The following is a 17,140-nucleotide window of genomic DNA, read 5'->3' on the forward strand; positions in this document are numbered from 1 at the left end:
TCTTCGCCAGCCAGTTCCATGTCCTTATAAACAGAGTCTTTTTTTCCTGCTTTTTTTATTAGCTCTTCCATGTTATAAAACGTAATGGGAACTTACAGACCAGCTTCTGAACAGGTCTCTGATGTGCTTCTCTCTTTTATGGCTCAAGTACAAGAGCAATCGCAGACATTAACATGCTTATTTAGGATGAAATGTACATTTGAATGGCACCCAGCTGGAAGAACATGCTGTGCCTCTCCAAGAGCGGCTGCAGCCTGCCCAAAAACCCCGGGAAGGGGGTGATGGGTGCCCAGAGTCTGCCTGCAGCCCCCTGCACATGGGGGAAGAAGGCGGCAGGGGAGCCATGGCCAGGGCCAGGGAGAGTCAAGGTGGATGCTGGGGAGGGAGGTGAGGCAGGGCCTTTTAACGCCAGCCTTTTGGGGCAGTCATTGCTTTCACACCCACCTCTGAAGCACTTGATGTGTCGCTGACAATATACGGATTAGTGAAAGTACGATGTAAGTGGGGATGCGTGGGTGTGATGCGTGGATGTGCGTGGGTGTGGGATGTAAGTGGGGAGCCCTGTGTCTCAGGCTCCCTCCAAATCTTCCCCCTCTCTGGATCTCATCCCCTCACAAACAGCACTCCCACCCCCAGGCTCTGCGTGTCACATCGGCCTTTTCTTTCCATCCCTCTTTGTGTGCGAGGCCCTGACCTACTGCCAAGAGTGGAGTCCTTCAGGCCCCCACCCCTCCCAGTCTGCTTCTTTGGTAGAAATTGCCCCTGCAAGCCTTTTCAGGGCCCAGCACTGTGGGATGCCAACCTTATGGGGGCTCCAACTTATTATCATGACAGTCATTACCAACACGGAGAAAACCTTGCTGTCTTTGCCCAGCTTGCTCCAACGGTGGGAGTGATGGTATGCAACCACCAACCTGCCTTCCTCCTTGTTTCTTGCCTGGGACGGGGCCAGCGACTGGGATGTCCCCTGGATCAGGGGTCTGTCTGCAGGGGGATGTGGAGAGCACGTCCTGCGGTCATGTCCATGCTGTGTCCTCCTACTTTGCTGCAGCTGAGGGGGGAGGTGCCACCCAGTGGCACTGAAATGAGAATGTTGTCCCCATCATGGGAGTCTGGAGATCCCACCAGGACCCCGTCTTCCCAGAAGAAAGACTGGTCATTCCCCAGCACCGTATCCTCTCTCTTCCCTGCATGTCCCCTTCCTGGGCCAAGCCTGGGCACCAGCGGTGGATCTCCCGGCTGCACAGCTGGGAGGGAAAGCCGTGGCCCTGCAGCAGGGGTGGTGGCACCAGCCCAGCAGCAGCACGCAGTGTCTCTCCTGCATGTCTTCCACCAGTCAAACGTGCTCCTCCTGGTCCCAGCAGCCAGGCTGGTTCCCAGTTCCCTGCTGTTGGATGGTGGCACCCCACAACCTCAGGGAGAATGGGGGTCTATGGTTCATCTGAAGGGGAAGAGAGCCTGCACAGGGCATCCACACCGGGGCCCTGCCGTGCAAGCAGCCCTTGCAGGCACTGGCGCCCTGTGCTCTGCAGGAGAGCTTGATCCCAGGAGGGCCGGCAGCCGGGGATGGTGCTGACATGCAAGTGGCAGCTATACGTGGCTCCCTTTGGAGAGGTAAGCGATCAGCGCTACCACCACCCCGACGTACACTCCTGTGCCGATGGTTATGGAGAGAGCAGCGAGGAAGAGAGCTCGTCGGGAAGCTGAACTGGCCAGGTGGAAATCTCCTTTGGAGACAGCCTTGCTGGTCTGGAAGGAGAAGAAATTTTTGTTGCTCACAGCCATACCAACCTGACCTTTTAGCCTCTGTGCAGTCGTTTCACTAGAGACAGCCCCCCCTTCCCCAGCCACCGCATCCCATGAAGGCTGGCTGGGGACAGACAGCAAGGTGTCCATCAGGGTGGGAGGGCTCAGCACAGCAGTGCCACCTACACACATTTCCTGAGTGTTTTGCCTCCAGGGGAAGCGTGGGCTTTGGCTGTTTGTCTGAAAGCCCCAGCCACCCGGGTGCTCAGCCAGAGCTGTGAGCGGGCGGCTGGACCCTCGTAAGCCCAGGCAAACAGTCGGTGCACGGGGGCGATGGATGCGTGGTACCAACAAAATACAAATATACCCTATACATATATATAATGAGTACTGCCTGGTCTCAGGGAGCTGACTCCAGACAGCACAGCCCCTTGGTCTGGCTGTCCTGCCACTTGATTTTGCCTGCATGGGGTTTTCAGTTGAAGCCTATTGCCATAGAAAGGCTGATGGAGCCAACGATGGAGCCAAATACAGGTGCTGGCTCTCTGGGCTGGCGACTTCCAGCTTCACTGAGTGCTCAGGACACATTCAGAGCTACTCTTAGTATTACCTACTATTTGTGTTTGAGTTGTCATGTGGAGATCAGGGCACCCACTGTGCACAGACACTGAATAAAGAGATGGTCCTTGCCTCAGCGAGTGAATGAAAATGGTAGTTACAGCAAATGGAGCTAAATTTAAATTGCAGCAAGTACATCATCAAGTGGAGAGTGCACCGTGCTACCCTGCACCACTTGGAAAAATGTGAAATCAGTCACTCCTCGGGGTTCTAATCAGTTAAAGTTTCCCCTGCCTCTCACTGCCTCTGTGCCAGGTACTCATGTTATATACTTTTCCATTTCTGTTTCTATAATCTTGATTTAACTTCTTAATGCCTCCCCCCAATCTAATCTTGGTACAGCAGCATCTATGCAAAAGTAGAGTAAATCCCCTGGATCTGCATGAATTATTCTGGGTCAACAGTGATGTAAGTGAGCCCAGGCTCTGGGCTAAGCTCCTCTGAGCTGGTGCAACTCAAGGGCCACCACCCTCTCCAGCCTCTGCCAGCCTGGTGTTGGCTCACACAGCTTAGTCAATGCGTGTCTGAAACAAGTGTAATGGGGGAGCTGTAGTGTGATATGGAGACCAGGCTCCCTGTGGAGTCCAGGCTCCAGAGCAGCCTGAGTCCCAGGGCGTGAGCTGCCTTGGACTGGGTGATGGTGTAGGACTTCCACACTACCGGAGAATGGGAGGGCAGGTGGGAAAATGCCATTTTCCTGAGCCTGGGTGGAGGGTGAGAACTTGGGCAAGGGGCCAAGGGGAGCTCCAGTTCCCTAAATAAGACCTGAAAGACCCAAAGGAAAAGCATGACCTCCAGTAACCCACACAAGAGCTGGAGGGCTTGCAACCCCACAGCAGTTGTAGAGACATCTAGGAGCATGCTTTGCCTCCGCCCTCAGGGCTTTGGTGGCACAGAGGTGAGCCTTAGAGGCAGAAAGGTGCCCAGTCCCCTCCAAGGGCTGCTGTGGCTTGCAGGGCCCTTGCTCCAGCACTCAGCACATGCAGGCAAGCAAAGGGATCTCTTACCCCTTGGGAGAAGTAGAAGGCAGCAATCCCCAGGGGCCAGAAGCAGCACAGCATGGAGAAAAGGGCCAAGCCCAGGTGGTCCCGGGGGGGAAGCATCAGGAAATGATCCTCACTTTCGCTGTCGCTGGAGGAGTCACTCTGCAAAACAAGATGGATTCAGCACATGCCCACCTCCCTGTGCCGCCCTGCAGGCTATGTCTCAGCCCCTCTCCTCCCAGCTCTTGCTCTCTCCTGGCTCCATCACATATTCTCACATGTTTCCTGCCTGCAAATTCAAGGAGTGAGCTTCAAAAATATTTTAGTTTCCTCAGCCCAGTTTGATGAGAAAAAATGTAGCTCAGCAAATTCAGGAGCAGAGTGGATTCTCAGCTTCCTGCCAGAGCAAATGCTGAGCTTGCTTGCTGGGGGTCTGGGATTTCCCTGGGAGATAGATAGTCTTAAACTGAAATATCTTGAGCTTTGGCAGAACTGCCTGTTTGTCAGCTTAAACAAACTTAAACAAAGTGCCTTATCCCCATTAGGGATGAGGAGATCGATATCCTGCTAAACTAATTTAGGAAGTGAGGGAAAGTGGTTGAATTGGAGCCTCCATCACAGGGGCGACGTGTCCTGTCCCCTTAGCAAGCACGTTGCTCAGAGTGGCTGTGGTCAGCCCTCCTGCCTTTGGGCACCGTTTGGCCAGCCGCAAACCAGCCTGGAAACGATGTGTCTCAGTGGGGAAGGCATGCAGACATGGGGACACCCCTGCTGCCTTCTGAAAAGGCCACACCACCAGCACCTAAAGCAGCAGAGCTGTGCTGGGTCATCAGACATCAGCTCCAGCAGGCTCCAGGGACCCGCTCCCACCTCTCAAGGTGACATTCCTGGTCTCTGCACCACCACTCAAGATGTGGTGGGGCACAGAGCACAGCATGAGGCTCTCATTCTTCCTTTACAAGATTCATCCTGCCTTTATATATAAAGTTTTCGCTCGGCTGCTGCCATCAGGCATGTGAATTTTGTTGTTATGCAAGGATTACTATTTCCCATTAGCTCAAGTGCCACGGCAGCGGCAGGCTGCCCTTGTCAAAGGGTCCCCACATCCCAAGGGTCCAGCAGAGATGGCTCCACCTCCCCTTTGCTCCCAGCAGGCATGCAGCCAGGCTGTCTTCATAGAAGCTGACCTCCTTCTGAGGTCTATGCTGAGGAAAAGGGAGCAGAAATGATAAGGAGGAAGAAGAAATATTGGGTGCACAGGGGGAGGCTGGTGAGGCGGGAGATGGTAGGGTCTTGGGGGGAAGCTCTGGGGAAAGAAGGAAGAATAAATGAACAAGAATTTGGGCCGATGGCCAGATTTACTAGAGGAGGAGTTTGGTGCCATCCCACCTGGCAAAGCTCACCTCATACTCCTGGAGCTCCTCTTCTTCCACCTCATAGGACACGGTTTGGATGCGGATGTCACTCTCTACTAGGCAGGACCCTTGCGCCTCGTGCCCGTCGGGACCTTCGGATGGAGCCTCTTTGCTTTCTGTAAAAGTGGTCTCGCAGCTTTCCATCTTGCTGTCCTTGGCCTTGAGAGTGGTGTCATCCTTCACGAGGATGAAATTGGGGCCGTACAAGGCTTCAACGGCCAGCTGCAAGGAACTGGCATCCAGCAGCTGGTGAGTCCTGGCACTGCCAGTGTTTTGGAAGATGTAGGAATACAGTTTCCCTTGGCAGTGATGACTGGGGTAGTCCTGGCTGTGATGCTGGTGGTAAGAATAGCTGCTGTGAAGGTGCCCGTTGGCCTTGGCCAAGAGCGGGTTTTGGAGTTCACGCACGCTCTCCATGCTGCTGGTGGTGGGAGGGAGCGATCCTGCTGGAGCAGAGAGTGCGAGGGAGGAGGCTGTTATTTCAGCAAGGCAAGGGAGCAGAAAAACCTCTCGCCCATGCAGAGCCAATGTCAAGACGAGGCTAGTGGGAACAGAAAGATTTAGCAATGCTGGAGAAAACAAGAACCCTCCCCCCCTCTCCGCAGCTTGAATGCTGTCTCGGCAAACCGAGCATCTCTTCATCTCTCCCCAGCTGGTAGTAAGATAAGGATGCAGCCCTGCAATGAGATGATCTGATTCAGGCTGGATTAAGATGAGGATTTGCTGTATCTACAAAGCATCTTGAGATGGCCGCATGCAGCCTGACAGGAAAAGACCTACTGCATCTTTTCTGCTGGTTCATAATTTGTGCTGTGACAAAGCGTAACAGACAGCACAGAAGTAGATAAGATGCCGACAGCCACTTGAGGGACCTCCGTGACTTCCCAAAGTGGAGGCTCGCACAGCAAATTACAGCCCTCTGGGCATTACACATGCACCTAACTGGCTTTCAGGTACTGGAGAGGTTTTCTAGGGCTCTTCCAAGGCTGAGCTGGGGCTGGGGTGAGAGTAGCTAACCATGGAGGGAAGCCAGGAGGCTGCTGTGAGGACATGGAGGCTGGGTGGGGAGTGTTGGATGCTCAGCCAGCCGTGTGGAGGAATGGAGGGGTGTGGAGGTTAAAGGGGAGACCCCATAGGGCAATCTGAGTAAATGACCGATCACATCAGACCTCTGTTTAAACCAGCTCCACCCCTGGGTACAGCTGGCAGCTGCGCAGCCCTGGCTCTGGGCCACCGGCTCCAGAAAATGCCGAGTCCAAATGGGATCCTCAGCTACAAATGTTAACACGGGGTTCTTTCTCAGGAAAATTACTCCCTTCCCCCTTCCTCCATTTCAGAGTGCTGAAATGTTGTGCTGCTTTTTTTTTTTCATGAAAATTTCCAAGATGAAATATTTCAACCCCTTTTCTTTGGAGGAGCATTTGCTATTTTTTCTTCCCAACCCACCTCGGCACAAAGAAAACGTGTAGTGAAATATCAGCGTTCGCCAGGAGAGAGAAACAATTACTTTACACTCTTCCGTACCTGAGCCCCGTGTTTTACAGCCACTCTCTAGCATGTTCCCAGCTCCTAGACTGTGCCACCTTATTGCCTTGCAACCCCAAGTGTTCCTGCCCTCCTTAGAGACCTCCGTCACTGCCTCCTCTGCAGGATGCTGTGTAGCAGAGACATGCTTCCACCTGCTACAGGGTTCCCCGAGGTGTGCTAGGCTTTCTGATTGATAGAAAGCACATCACCTTGGCTTTAAATCTGTCCTGAAGAAGAAAATCTAAATAATGAAGTTGGAGCTGAAGACTCCAGAGAGTGAAAGTCCAAGCAGTCCCATCCCCTTGGCCAAACTCTGCCACAGCATGCAGGTTTGAGTGCCATACCCAGTTTCAAGCATTCCTGTCGATGGGCTTTGTTTTGGCAGCAGTCATCACATTTTGGAAAGCTGCTCAGGAAAATTAAGCCGTTCAAAAACACTCCTGAGTTGCTAAAACTCTTCATGTTTTGGTGAATGCCCTACACTTCTCCCTCCCCGAAACCATTCTCTGCTTTCTGCTAGTCTCCCACCCTACTAATAGAACCTGTAATGGCTCATGCATCAGATGGCCATTAAGTATTTTCAAAATATTTAAGGAAGATTCATATTTGTAGCACAGACGGTTTTATTTCCCACACAGACCCAGAGAAGCACAAGGCTTCATCACGGTTTTCAGCCAAGGAAAGCATGAACTTCTTCTTCGCTTCCCTCAACATGCAAATCATATTTCCAATAAAATATCTTGCTTTTTAAAAAAACAGTAAGGAGAGACCAGTCACTGAGTGTCATTTGGGAGCAGCAGCCCCAGCAGGAGCAGAAGCCCAGCTCTAGCAAGAGAAAGTTGACAGTTTCGGTAGGGCATCCACACCTCATCTCAAGCAATGTTTCTGGCAGCAGGCTGGGGTAGGGAGGGATGGGGTCTTGCTGGGAGCTGCTGGAGGGAGCCGGCTCCAAACGCCCTGAGAAATGCCGGCAAGACAGGCTGTGGGCAGGCTGCTGGCCACTGGGCAGCGAGTGCTGCCTGCGTGGAGGTTGCTGCTCTGCTCACTTCAGGTCTTCGGCAGCAGGTTAGAGGAAGGGGAGAGCTGTGTGGCAAAGCCATATGTTCACAGCAGCGAGCGCTGGGAAACACTCAGAGCATGGAGAAGGAAAGGAGGGAAAGGAGCAGGGAGGAACTGGAAACCTAAAAGGCAGCTTGAGAGGTGGCAGGTATCACAGACCGGGGTGGCAAGAGTGCATCTGTGCAGCTGGGCTGCTGCTGGACATGGACTCTGTTGACTTTGGGCACCCCGAAGGATGCTAAAGGGGCCGGCTGGTGGGAGATGGCTGGCTGACCTGGGCTGGGGGGGAGAGGCAGGGAGGGCTTGCAGGTAACAAATAATATCCTGGGGTGAACACACCTTGGCAGAGTAACAGTGTGGGTAGCAAAAGAAACATCAGAAAAACGCTGCTGAAGCATGGGGAAGTCTCTGGAAATGTGGGCTGGGCAGGGCTGAAGGTTTCACCCCAGGGGAACAGGGAGACCCCAAACCACTCTGGTCCCTCAAAGTGCCCTGGAGCTGTCCCTTGAGCAGGGCCAGGACCTTGGACTGCACAAAGTGTGGACAGGGCAGATTTTACACCATGCTAGTCTTGTACCCTCTGGGATTATAAAAGATTTACCTGTACTAAACTCTCTTTTCCTTGCCTGCCTTCCACTCTCGGGAGTTGGGGACGATGCTCTCCCTGGGAACAGGATGGGACAATAACAGGGCTGCAGGGACGAGGGGAAAAGTGCAGAAGGAAACCTCAATGTGCTTCTCGTAAACAGGCAAAGGGATCACCAAGTGCAGCCCTGGCACCCAGTCCTGGCATTTGTTGGCAGTGGGGAGAGGATGCTGAGGGCCAGCGTCACAGCATACCTACAGCAGCGTGCTCAGCCCTGCTGGAAAGCAGCCAGGCTGAAACCTCTCTCTAATAGCTGATGTGAAGAGTCCCAGTGCTGGAGGGGTTAGAGATGCTTCCCACTCCTTAGTCACCAAGATCACTGCATCGCAGAGACCGCGCCTGTGTGCACAAGCATGTGTACTTGTGTGCTCCGAACAGTCTGGGTTTGCAGGTGGAGACAAGAGCCATTAAACCACTAGAGATGGTGTTAGAGAGGGAATGGCAGGGAGGGCAAGGAATAGCCCTGCATGCACACGTGCAGGGAAGGACAGAGCCAAACCAGCCCTGCCGTTGCCTCCAAACCCCATTTGGGTTATCTGGATCCTACAGTGAATTTAGCCACACGGGGACTTAATAAAGTAAGCCTGGTAATAATGTAAACCTAGTAATAAATAAGCCCGGTAATAACCAGGCTTGGGGGAAGAGGAGTGAAGCCAGCAGATGAAAGCAAGGAAGCTGTAAAAGACAAAACTGGCAAAGAGTGGCCATTCTCCGTCCTCCTCACCAGTGCAACTGGATAACGTGCACATCCATCAGCCCCATGGGGCAAGCTTGGGAAGCGCTGGCAGCAGGTAACGGTGGCGAGATGCTGTTAGGGAGGACGGACACATACAAACGTACAAGCACAACGTGAGCCCAGGGGGAGGGCACACCCGGGACAAGGCAGACTCCGGTGCCCTGATTGAGCTGGTCTATTGCTGCAGCCCTGCCACCGAGCCTAACAGCTGCTGGCTCCCTAATGAGCTGCCTCCCCGCTGCACGGCTGCTCCCATAAGCACCCAGCGAGGCAGGGCCCCCCATGCTCCTCAGGCCGGTTGCAGCGGTCCCCAGCAGAGTGGGAAATGCACAAGTACTGTCAGCTTCTCGAGGCAAGTACTGGATAAAAGGAGCCAAAATAAGGCATGAAAATAAAGAGGTAGCAAATTTAGCTTTGTGCTTCACAGATCTCACCTCCACACCACATCCCCTAGGGCAGTACAGGTCCCCTCGGGACCATCCTGAGTGTTTCCCCGCGTTATGAGAGGTGCTCAGGTCGCTGGCCACCCCTGCCAGCAGCAGCGCAGCCCTCAGAGGGACCCTTGGCACAGATGCCGGCTGTGATAAACCCTGTTAATGATGAATTAAGTAGCTGTTCCAGGAATCAATCATCATTTTATTGCCCTGTCAGGCAAACACTCTGCCTTGCTTCCCCGGCTCATTAGCAGGTTGCGACTGCGTCCAGTGTCCCCAGACTCCCGAGCGAGAAGGTTAGCCCATCCTGGCCAAAGGCTTTCTGCTTCAGGACAGCACCCCGGGAGGCCCGCGCCCTTGCGGAGCGGTGCCCCACTGCACTGCCGTGCCCTGGCCCGTCCGAGGGCAGGGGACAGGGCGAACGCCTGTTCCTGACCTGGATGATGGGAAGCAGGAACATGGCCAGGTACAGCTGCCATAGCCCCGGGGACAGAGGTGGACCTGCTCCTCATGGAGCAGGAAAGCGCAGGAGATGTGGCTAGCACCCTTCCGAGAGCCCAGGCCCTCCTGACTTCTAGGCAGAGGCCCAAGTCCTGCCAGGGCACAGTACCTCTGTCTTTGGGCATCCAAGCTTGTGATGCTGCCCAAGAGAAAACTGGCTCGCAAAGGCTGCTGAGAAGCAAAGGCAGAGCATTGTGGGGAGGGAAGTTGGCATTTTGGAGAAGGAATATGGGGATGAAGGAAGGGCTGTGAGGGCTCATGGAAAATGTGTCTGGCAGTGGCTGACCAAGCCCTCTATCAGCCCTAGGAGCCCACACAGCAGCGTGGATACCTGCCGCGTCCCAGCCCTGAGCTCCACAGGGTAAAGCACAGCTCAAGGGGAGAAGGAAGTGCCTTCATCAGCCCTGCAGACATGGCTGCGGAAAGCCATCGTGCTCCGGTCAACATGCAAGCCCTCCTGCGGGTGCTCATCTGACACCACTGCTCATCCCACACCACTGCTTCTGCCTTGGGTGCAGCACTTGCGTGTAGAGTGTTCATCACTGGGGTGTAACAAAGCCTTCACCAGTCGTGGGAAAGGTTGCTGTGGCAGGAGCATCAGGTGAGGAGGAGTGGAAGGGGCAGGGGGGTGGTGTGGGGGAGGCAGCTTTCAGTGTGGGGCAGAAGGGAAGGGTGATGGGGCATGACAGCCCCAATGGGGTTGGCAGAGGTGGTACCCAGAGAAGCAAAGGGGCACGGTAGGGGCAGCAGTGGGAGGGTAAATGGTGGACAAGAGGCACAGGGCAGGGGAAGCAAAGTGACATCTGAGCCAGGCAGAGAGCTGGGCCCTGTCGGTGGCCATGGAGAAGAAAGGGACTGCAGAGTTGCTGGAGGGGAAAGAGTTGGTGAGGACCAGAACTGAAGGAAGAAGGTGTCACAGAGCCTGTGGACATGGATTAAAGGGAGGATAGCTGAGGTGTTCGTGACGTAGAGCATCTAATTCACAACCTTGAAGCAGCCGGTTTAATAGAGCTGGAAAGGAGTGAATAAAGTGCTTGTTCTGATCTCCTGACAGGTAGAGAGCCAGTGCCTTGGCAATGGGCTCCTGGCTCCAACAGAGACTAAATTGCTCTGAGAATTGGGATGTGATGGGCCCCTTTTCAAGGTTCGTGAGTCAAATTGGGCAATTTCCAGGTGGAAATCGAGTCTTTATTCTCCCTGATAAAAATGTTTCTCTGGTGTTTCGACACAGCTGCGCCCAGAGCTGAGGCGTTGCTCCTGACGGCAAGAAATACCCAATCCAGCCCCGGGGCTGGCAGGGAAAAGCCGGGCTGCTGCTGGAGGAGCCGTGCCAGGGGCTCTGCAGGCCTGTGGGCTCCCCCACTGCCCCGACCCCAGCAAGCCGGACACGTGAGCGTCATCAGGGGAGCGGCCTGAGCTCCACGGCCTTCAGACACTGGAAAGGCACGCTCGTAACGCTCAACCTAACCGGGAGTGCCTGCGAACGCGCTGCGCCCTGCCGCTGTGGCACCGGGGGCTGCGGGGCCGGCAGGGCGCTTGCGGTGCGTGTCCCCCATCCCCGGCCGGGCCCCCCCAAGCCGGCACCCACCCCCGGCCGGGCCCGGCCCTCGGAGACGCGGCCGCTAGATGTCCCAGGCACTCCGCGCAGCTCAGGCCGCCGCGCCCGCCGCCGCACCGCCCCGGGGCACCCCGGGCCGCTCCCCCCCGGCCCCCGCCCGGCCCTCCCGGCCCAGCATCCCACAGCACCGCGGGGCCGGGGCGATGTCAACACCCGCCTCAATCCCCGTGTCTGGCATTGGCTTTGCTGGTGTGAGCCCAGCGCCCGCCCCGGGCCGGAGCGCAGCGGCAAGGATGCGGCCATGGGACGCACCCAGCCGGGCTGCAGCTCTCCGTGCTCCTCCTGCAAGGGAGAGCAGGAAAGGGCTCACCGAGCTGGCCAGGGGGGAAGGAGGATGCGTGGAGGGTGATGGTAGTAAAACACATGGTTGTGTGGGCGGCTAGGTGTATAATTAGCAGGTTTGGACTCTCTCAGCGTCCTTTTTTTAGCTGGAGACGCAAACAAGTAAATAAGGCGGCTGTCAGAACTTTGCGCAGGCTGTGCTGGGCGTGGGTCTCCTGGGTGCGTGGGAGCAGGGAGGAGAGAGGGCAACACAGCTCCTGAGGGCTGCCCCGGTGCTGGAGGGCAGTGGGGTGGCCTTGGGGTGGCCAGCTGAGGTGGAGCAGAACAGGTGACCTGGCCAGCAGCCCTGTGACAGGTAAGGGGGCTGGGATGGGATCGGGGATAAGAAAGCTCTGGAGGTGCTGACAGCCATGCTGGGGCTGTCCTCTCAGCCCTGGGGCACTCCTTATTTGCACCCAAACAACCTCCAGCCCTGCAGCACCCTCAACAACAAGCCCCAGTGAGGGGCTTTAAAGGGACACAAGATGACAACCCAAACTGATCGATAGCTCTCACTGGAGGCTTCTTCCCATTCCTGTTTGGGGACCCAGCAGGGTTGCTCAGAGGCAGTGGAGGTCAGGGCAATGACTCCCACGTAGGAAGGCTGCTGGGGCTGTCCTTCCGCATCTCTAGCCCTTTGAGGCATGAGCCAGCGAGAACAGCTTGGGAGGCTGTCGGGCTCTGACTGCTCATCTCAGCCACAAAATGCCAGCCCAGGGTCAGGGGAGAGTGAACTCCCCTGCCTGCTGCAGCATCCAAATCACTGGCCTGGAGAAACATGAGCTCAGACTGGGTTCAGGCTTCAACATACTCTTCCTCAGCTCAGGACCATCCTAAGGAAATACCCTCCATGTAGGAAGCCTACTTAAAAACATCCATGCCTGTAGAGCTACTGGGAGACAAACTCACTAACCTCTGGGCTCCGGGAGGCACCAATGCTTCCAGCACAGAGGCAGCCCTGTCCCTTGTCTAGACCAGGCTTCCTGCCTGGGGTGCCTGAAGGGACACGAAGCATCCCACAGGAGAGCTCATGAGGTCCCCCAAGATGTGTTTATTACCAGGACGCTCTCACTGCTGCTGGAAGATGCACAGCAGCTTGTGCTTGCTGATTGTAATTTTGCTCATGGATGATTTTGCTATGCTAATGGTTACAGTCCTCCAATTCACATCAGGTTTTCTCCATTGCTACTTATACCCAGTATTGAACTGAACACAGTGGATATCCTAGATGGCTCAGTGTTCTCACAGCTTGCCCTATTTCACCCATACCCTTTGCTCCAGTCCCATCATCTCCATTTCAAGGCTCTTCTCCTGACCGTCAAGTCCCACAGGCCATTGCCCCTTCATGGCTGCTGCTGTCCTGGGACCCTGCATCCCATCCTTCCCACTGCTCCCTCCCCACAGACCACTCTGGGCTGCCTGGTCCTGTGGCACAGGGTGAGCACCACCCTCAGGGAGCAACGATACCCTGTGCTGGAGCAGACCTGTGCCTCACACTCCTTTTCAGGAGCAGCCCTGCACCCCTCAGCCCTCAAGCCCAGCCTGCCCCAGGGCCATGCCTGGGGTCTGCAGCCTGGGGATGCTCTCCCTGCCATGGCCTATCACCCAGCATGGAAGTGATCTGGCAGATAGGACCTGGCTTTCTTCCAGGTGAGAGACCAAGACAGGGACGTAGCACGTGGTTGGCAGCAGGCGTTGGGGGGCCAGAGAGATGTCCTCCCCTTCACAGTTGCAGCTTGCTGATAGAGCAGCTTAGCTGCAGCACCTAACTCCTTCCTCACATCTCTCTGCAAACCCTCCTCCTATCAATCGAAGCTGGCAATGTAAAGCGGCTGTTAAGGACTGCTCATTTGTCTCTGTTTAAAACATATCCGTACTCAAATGATTCATAACCACCCCGAAGGCTAGCACATGCCAGCACCCTCCTTTCCCCACCATCCTGTTTATTTTACCCACTGTCTGCCTGCCTTCAGCTCAGGGCTATTTCCACTTTGCTTACTGTGGCCTGATTCTCCCAGGGATTCACAGGGCTCCTCTACAGTTCAGATGTTTAATTCATTTGCCAATGATCTGCTCTCTCCTTAAAAATGAACTTATGCTGTGGAGATGACACCTTTCTACCTTACTTTTCCAAACCCTAAGTTTCCAAACACAGCCTATATTTATCAGCAGTAAGCTGATCTCTTGGTCCAGCAAGTAAGTGGATCACTCTCTTCCCGCTCTGCTCAACATCTGCAGACTCAGACAAACTGCAAGGTGTGAAATTATTACTCATGTCAATAGGTGCAATCCAAACCACACGTTGAGCCTCTCTTTCATATTTGTTATTGCCAAAGAAATTGAATCCTCGGGTGGAGATGTGCCCTCTGTGTTTAAGGGGAGGTAGTTCACGCTGGCAGGTGATATAGGAGAGGTTTATTCTGTCTTCAGGAACATGGCGAGAGGAAAGGCAGCAGCTGTCCCCAGCCATTTCACGGCTGTTGTCCAGCCTACAGTCCCAAGGGGCCAGGAGCATGCAGAGGATGATGCTAAATTATCTTCCATATGGTATGGAAAGAGATGCTACAAAACACTGTCCCATTTTCTTTTCCATGGCCCTGTCAAGTTCCAACCATGCCTTGATGAGGAGCCCTCTGGTCTACTCCTGCCTTTGCTGTATGGATGCTTCCCCTCTCTTCCTGTCCCGTTTCTCTTCCCTGCCCACATCACCACAGGACTTCAATCGGGGGGACTGCCCCACTTACGGGGACAGGGCTCAGACTGCTGCTTGTGCCCATCCAGAGTCATGGTGTGTCACAAGAGGTGGCTCTGCTCTGGGTGAGCAGCACTGGGGGTGCCACGCGGGCTGAGCGAGGCCACCCTGCTCAAGGTGCTTCCCTCCCAGCGTGTCCCTGCTGTGTGGGAACAAGCCCCAGCACCCTCTGTCTTGCCCTGCCCTGCCACCCTGGAGGCCCCAGGAGAATTTGCAGAGAAACCTTTGCTCAGTCCAGGAGCAGCACCAGCGTGGCTGCCACACGGAGCATCGCATCTCTGAGCAGGCACACGTGTGCCCTGGGATGATTTTTCATGCCAACAGTTGAGTTTCCAGACATACAGCTTGTGGACAAATCCTGCATCCGACTGGTTTTCAAAAGATACCTGAAGTGTTTCACTCCAAAAGGAAGCTGGTTTAAGTGATGCACTTGAAAAACGCTGGGGATCAGAGGAGCCTTCCCTTCCAGGCTGAGCAAAGCATTTGGGCTAGTTTGCTGCTGCCTTCACTTGACAGAGAAGCAGCAACAGAAGGACAATTTGGAGGAAATCTATAATGGTCTTTTCCTCTCTAATGCTGTGGCTTGCCCCTTCAGCCAGAAAAGTCAATCATTTGCCCATCTCTAATTCTACAGGTAGAGAAATACTGTCTGAAGACCTTGCCTGAAATTACTCCCTGAAAGCATCAGTGGAGCCGCCTCCTGCGAGCGGTGCCTGGCAGTCCCAGGCTCGGGTAAAGAGCTTTGGAAGATAGCAGAAAAGGACAAAAAAAGAGCAGAAAAGAGCCCAAATCTGCCTGATTCAGAGACTGTGCTTGCAAGTGAGCTGGAAAACAATTCCAAGTATGGATATTAAATAGGAGGGAGGGTGATGAAGGGGTAAGAGGGACTTGGGGAAGGGGCATGGTATGTCAGTGTCTGAGGTCTAATGCTGACAGGGACAAGGAGAGCGAGGGGCAGGAAGGGCACAGCTTTGGGCTGCCCGCCGAGGTCAAGGATGCTCCTGGGAAGCTGCGAGCACATCCTGTCCCACACAGAGGGGCCATGAAAGGGACAGCTGAACCACAAGGGCCTGAAGTGCCCCTGCTCTGCCACAGGCTGCCGGGCCGGGCAGGACTGGCCCCTCTGGGGCTTGCTCCGCTGAGCTTGCAGGTGGCAGAGAGGGATTTTAATAGGCAAGTTTTTGCCAAGCGTTTGGTCACCTCTCCGCAAGCGATGGTGACGTCTGCAGGCTGGGCTGGGGGCAGGGAGGGGTTGGGTACCACACAAAAGCAGGGATCTGCTGTGCAAATTCACCGTGCGGGAGCTGCAGCAAATTACTCATTCTTTAATAATGGTGTTTATTACCTGCCTCTGATGGTGGTTCAGGGAGCCAAAGTGAAGCGGATTCAGCTCCCCAAAGCTTTAGCTCTGCCAGCCATTTTCATGACACAAAAAACTTTTGCTGGAGAAATGCTGTCGCTACATTTTGGCTTGGGTAATTCCTTCTCCTGACAGCCTACAAAGTAACCAGCTATTATCGCACAGAGACCAAGGCTTTTTTTTTCCTTGTGCGTTGCAGGGAGGCTCAGACCCCGCTCCTCTGGTTATCCCTGGTATTTACATAGCGCTGCCTTCCTCCTGGGAAAAAGGTTTCTACTGGTGGCAGAACCCGAGCTCATGAAAAGGGAATTTATTTTTTTTCAGAAGCAAAGCAGGCAGCCCAGTAAAGCGGGTTTGGAGAGAGCAGCACGGCTTTTGTGAAACCCGCAGCAGCTTCAGAGAAGGAATTATAAACAGGCACTGGGCAGAGACAGAAAGCACTTCCCTTTGAAACTCCTGAACATGTGGGTCTTCCCCTAGACACAAGCTGGAAGGGTGTCCACAGGGCTATGGGGAGATGGTGCTGTTGAGGGGAGTCATTTCCTTGGCACAGTTCACAGCACTACCAATAGCCCTCATGACCGAGGTCCCCGGACTGTTTCCCTGCCCGGGTGCATCCCAGGGACGTGCACCCGAGGTGGCCAGTGGTGGGGTGGCTCCCACCGGCGGCTGAAGCTCCTCAGCAGAAGGAAAACAACTACTAAACTTCAGCCAGTGGCTGAGCTGCCTCCTGAGGAGGGAGCCCCGATGGCTGTCTGGGTACAAGGTGCCATTGCAGTTGCTCTGACATATCTGGCCTCCAAAACTTTTACTGAAATCCTTACATTTTGCCCAGCCCAGAGCCTCCGATCACGTAATTTTGTCCTGCTTTCTCCAGGTTGCAGCCTTTCATCTTTACAGCCCCTAACACATTTTCTGACCCTCCCTGGGACTAACCCTAGCTTGGTGCTGGGCTGGCTTTCCCCAGGGACCCACGTACACCCCACGGGAACAGCCTGGGGATACTGGGGACGAGCGCCTGGACCCCCCAGGAAAGCCACCCACCCACCTGCGAGCGGGGACGCACCCATCCAGGAGCGGTGTGCGGGTCCTTACCTGCGTGCCGAGGAAGGGTTCACCCACCAAGTTGGAGTGTCGGCAGCAGAAGTGGAGCGTCGGTGGCAGGCATGACCGTGGCTCGGCTGCGGGGACGCCGCAGCCTGTCCCCCGGGTGGGCGTCTGGCGTCCCTGCGGCGAGCCTGGCCGTGGGCTGGGGGAGCGGTGGGGAGCAGCGCGGTGGGGAGCGGCGCGGCGGAGCCCCAGCCGGTGCTGGGGTGTGCGGCAGCGCGGGGCTGTGCAGCAGCAGCAAAGCCCTCTAGCTGCAGCAAAACCTCCCTTCACGGTCGTGCCCAGAGACCCCCGCACTCGCTCGCTGGCTGGCTCGC

The 17,140-nt window shown here is 55.2% G+C and overlaps 1 protein-coding gene across 1 annotated transcript; it reads right to left on the reverse strand.

Moving 5' to 3' along the window:
* Positions 1 to 1,590: 1,590 nt before the first annotated feature.
* SYNDIG1L (synapse differentiation inducing 1 like) lies at positions 1,591 to 5,185 on the reverse strand. Its single transcript, XM_068399799.1, has 3 exons — positions 4,751 to 5,185; positions 3,372 to 3,509; positions 1,591 to 1,749 (listed from the first exon to the last, which is right to left on the reverse strand). The coding sequence occupies exons 1-3, from the start codon at positions 5,177 to 5,179 to the stop codon at positions 1,591 to 1,593; spliced, it is 726 nt and encodes a 241-aa protein (XP_068255900.1). The 5' UTR covers positions 5,180 to 5,185.
* Positions 5,186 to 17,140: the final 11,955 nt, after the last annotated feature.

Source organism: Nyctibius grandis, chromosome 4 (assembly GCF_013368605.1).
Source record: "Nyctibius grandis isolate bNycGra1 chromosome 4, bNycGra1.pri, whole genome shotgun sequence".
NCBI classification, from domain to species: Eukaryota; Metazoa; Chordata; class Aves; order Nyctibiiformes; family Nyctibiidae; genus Nyctibius; species Nyctibius grandis.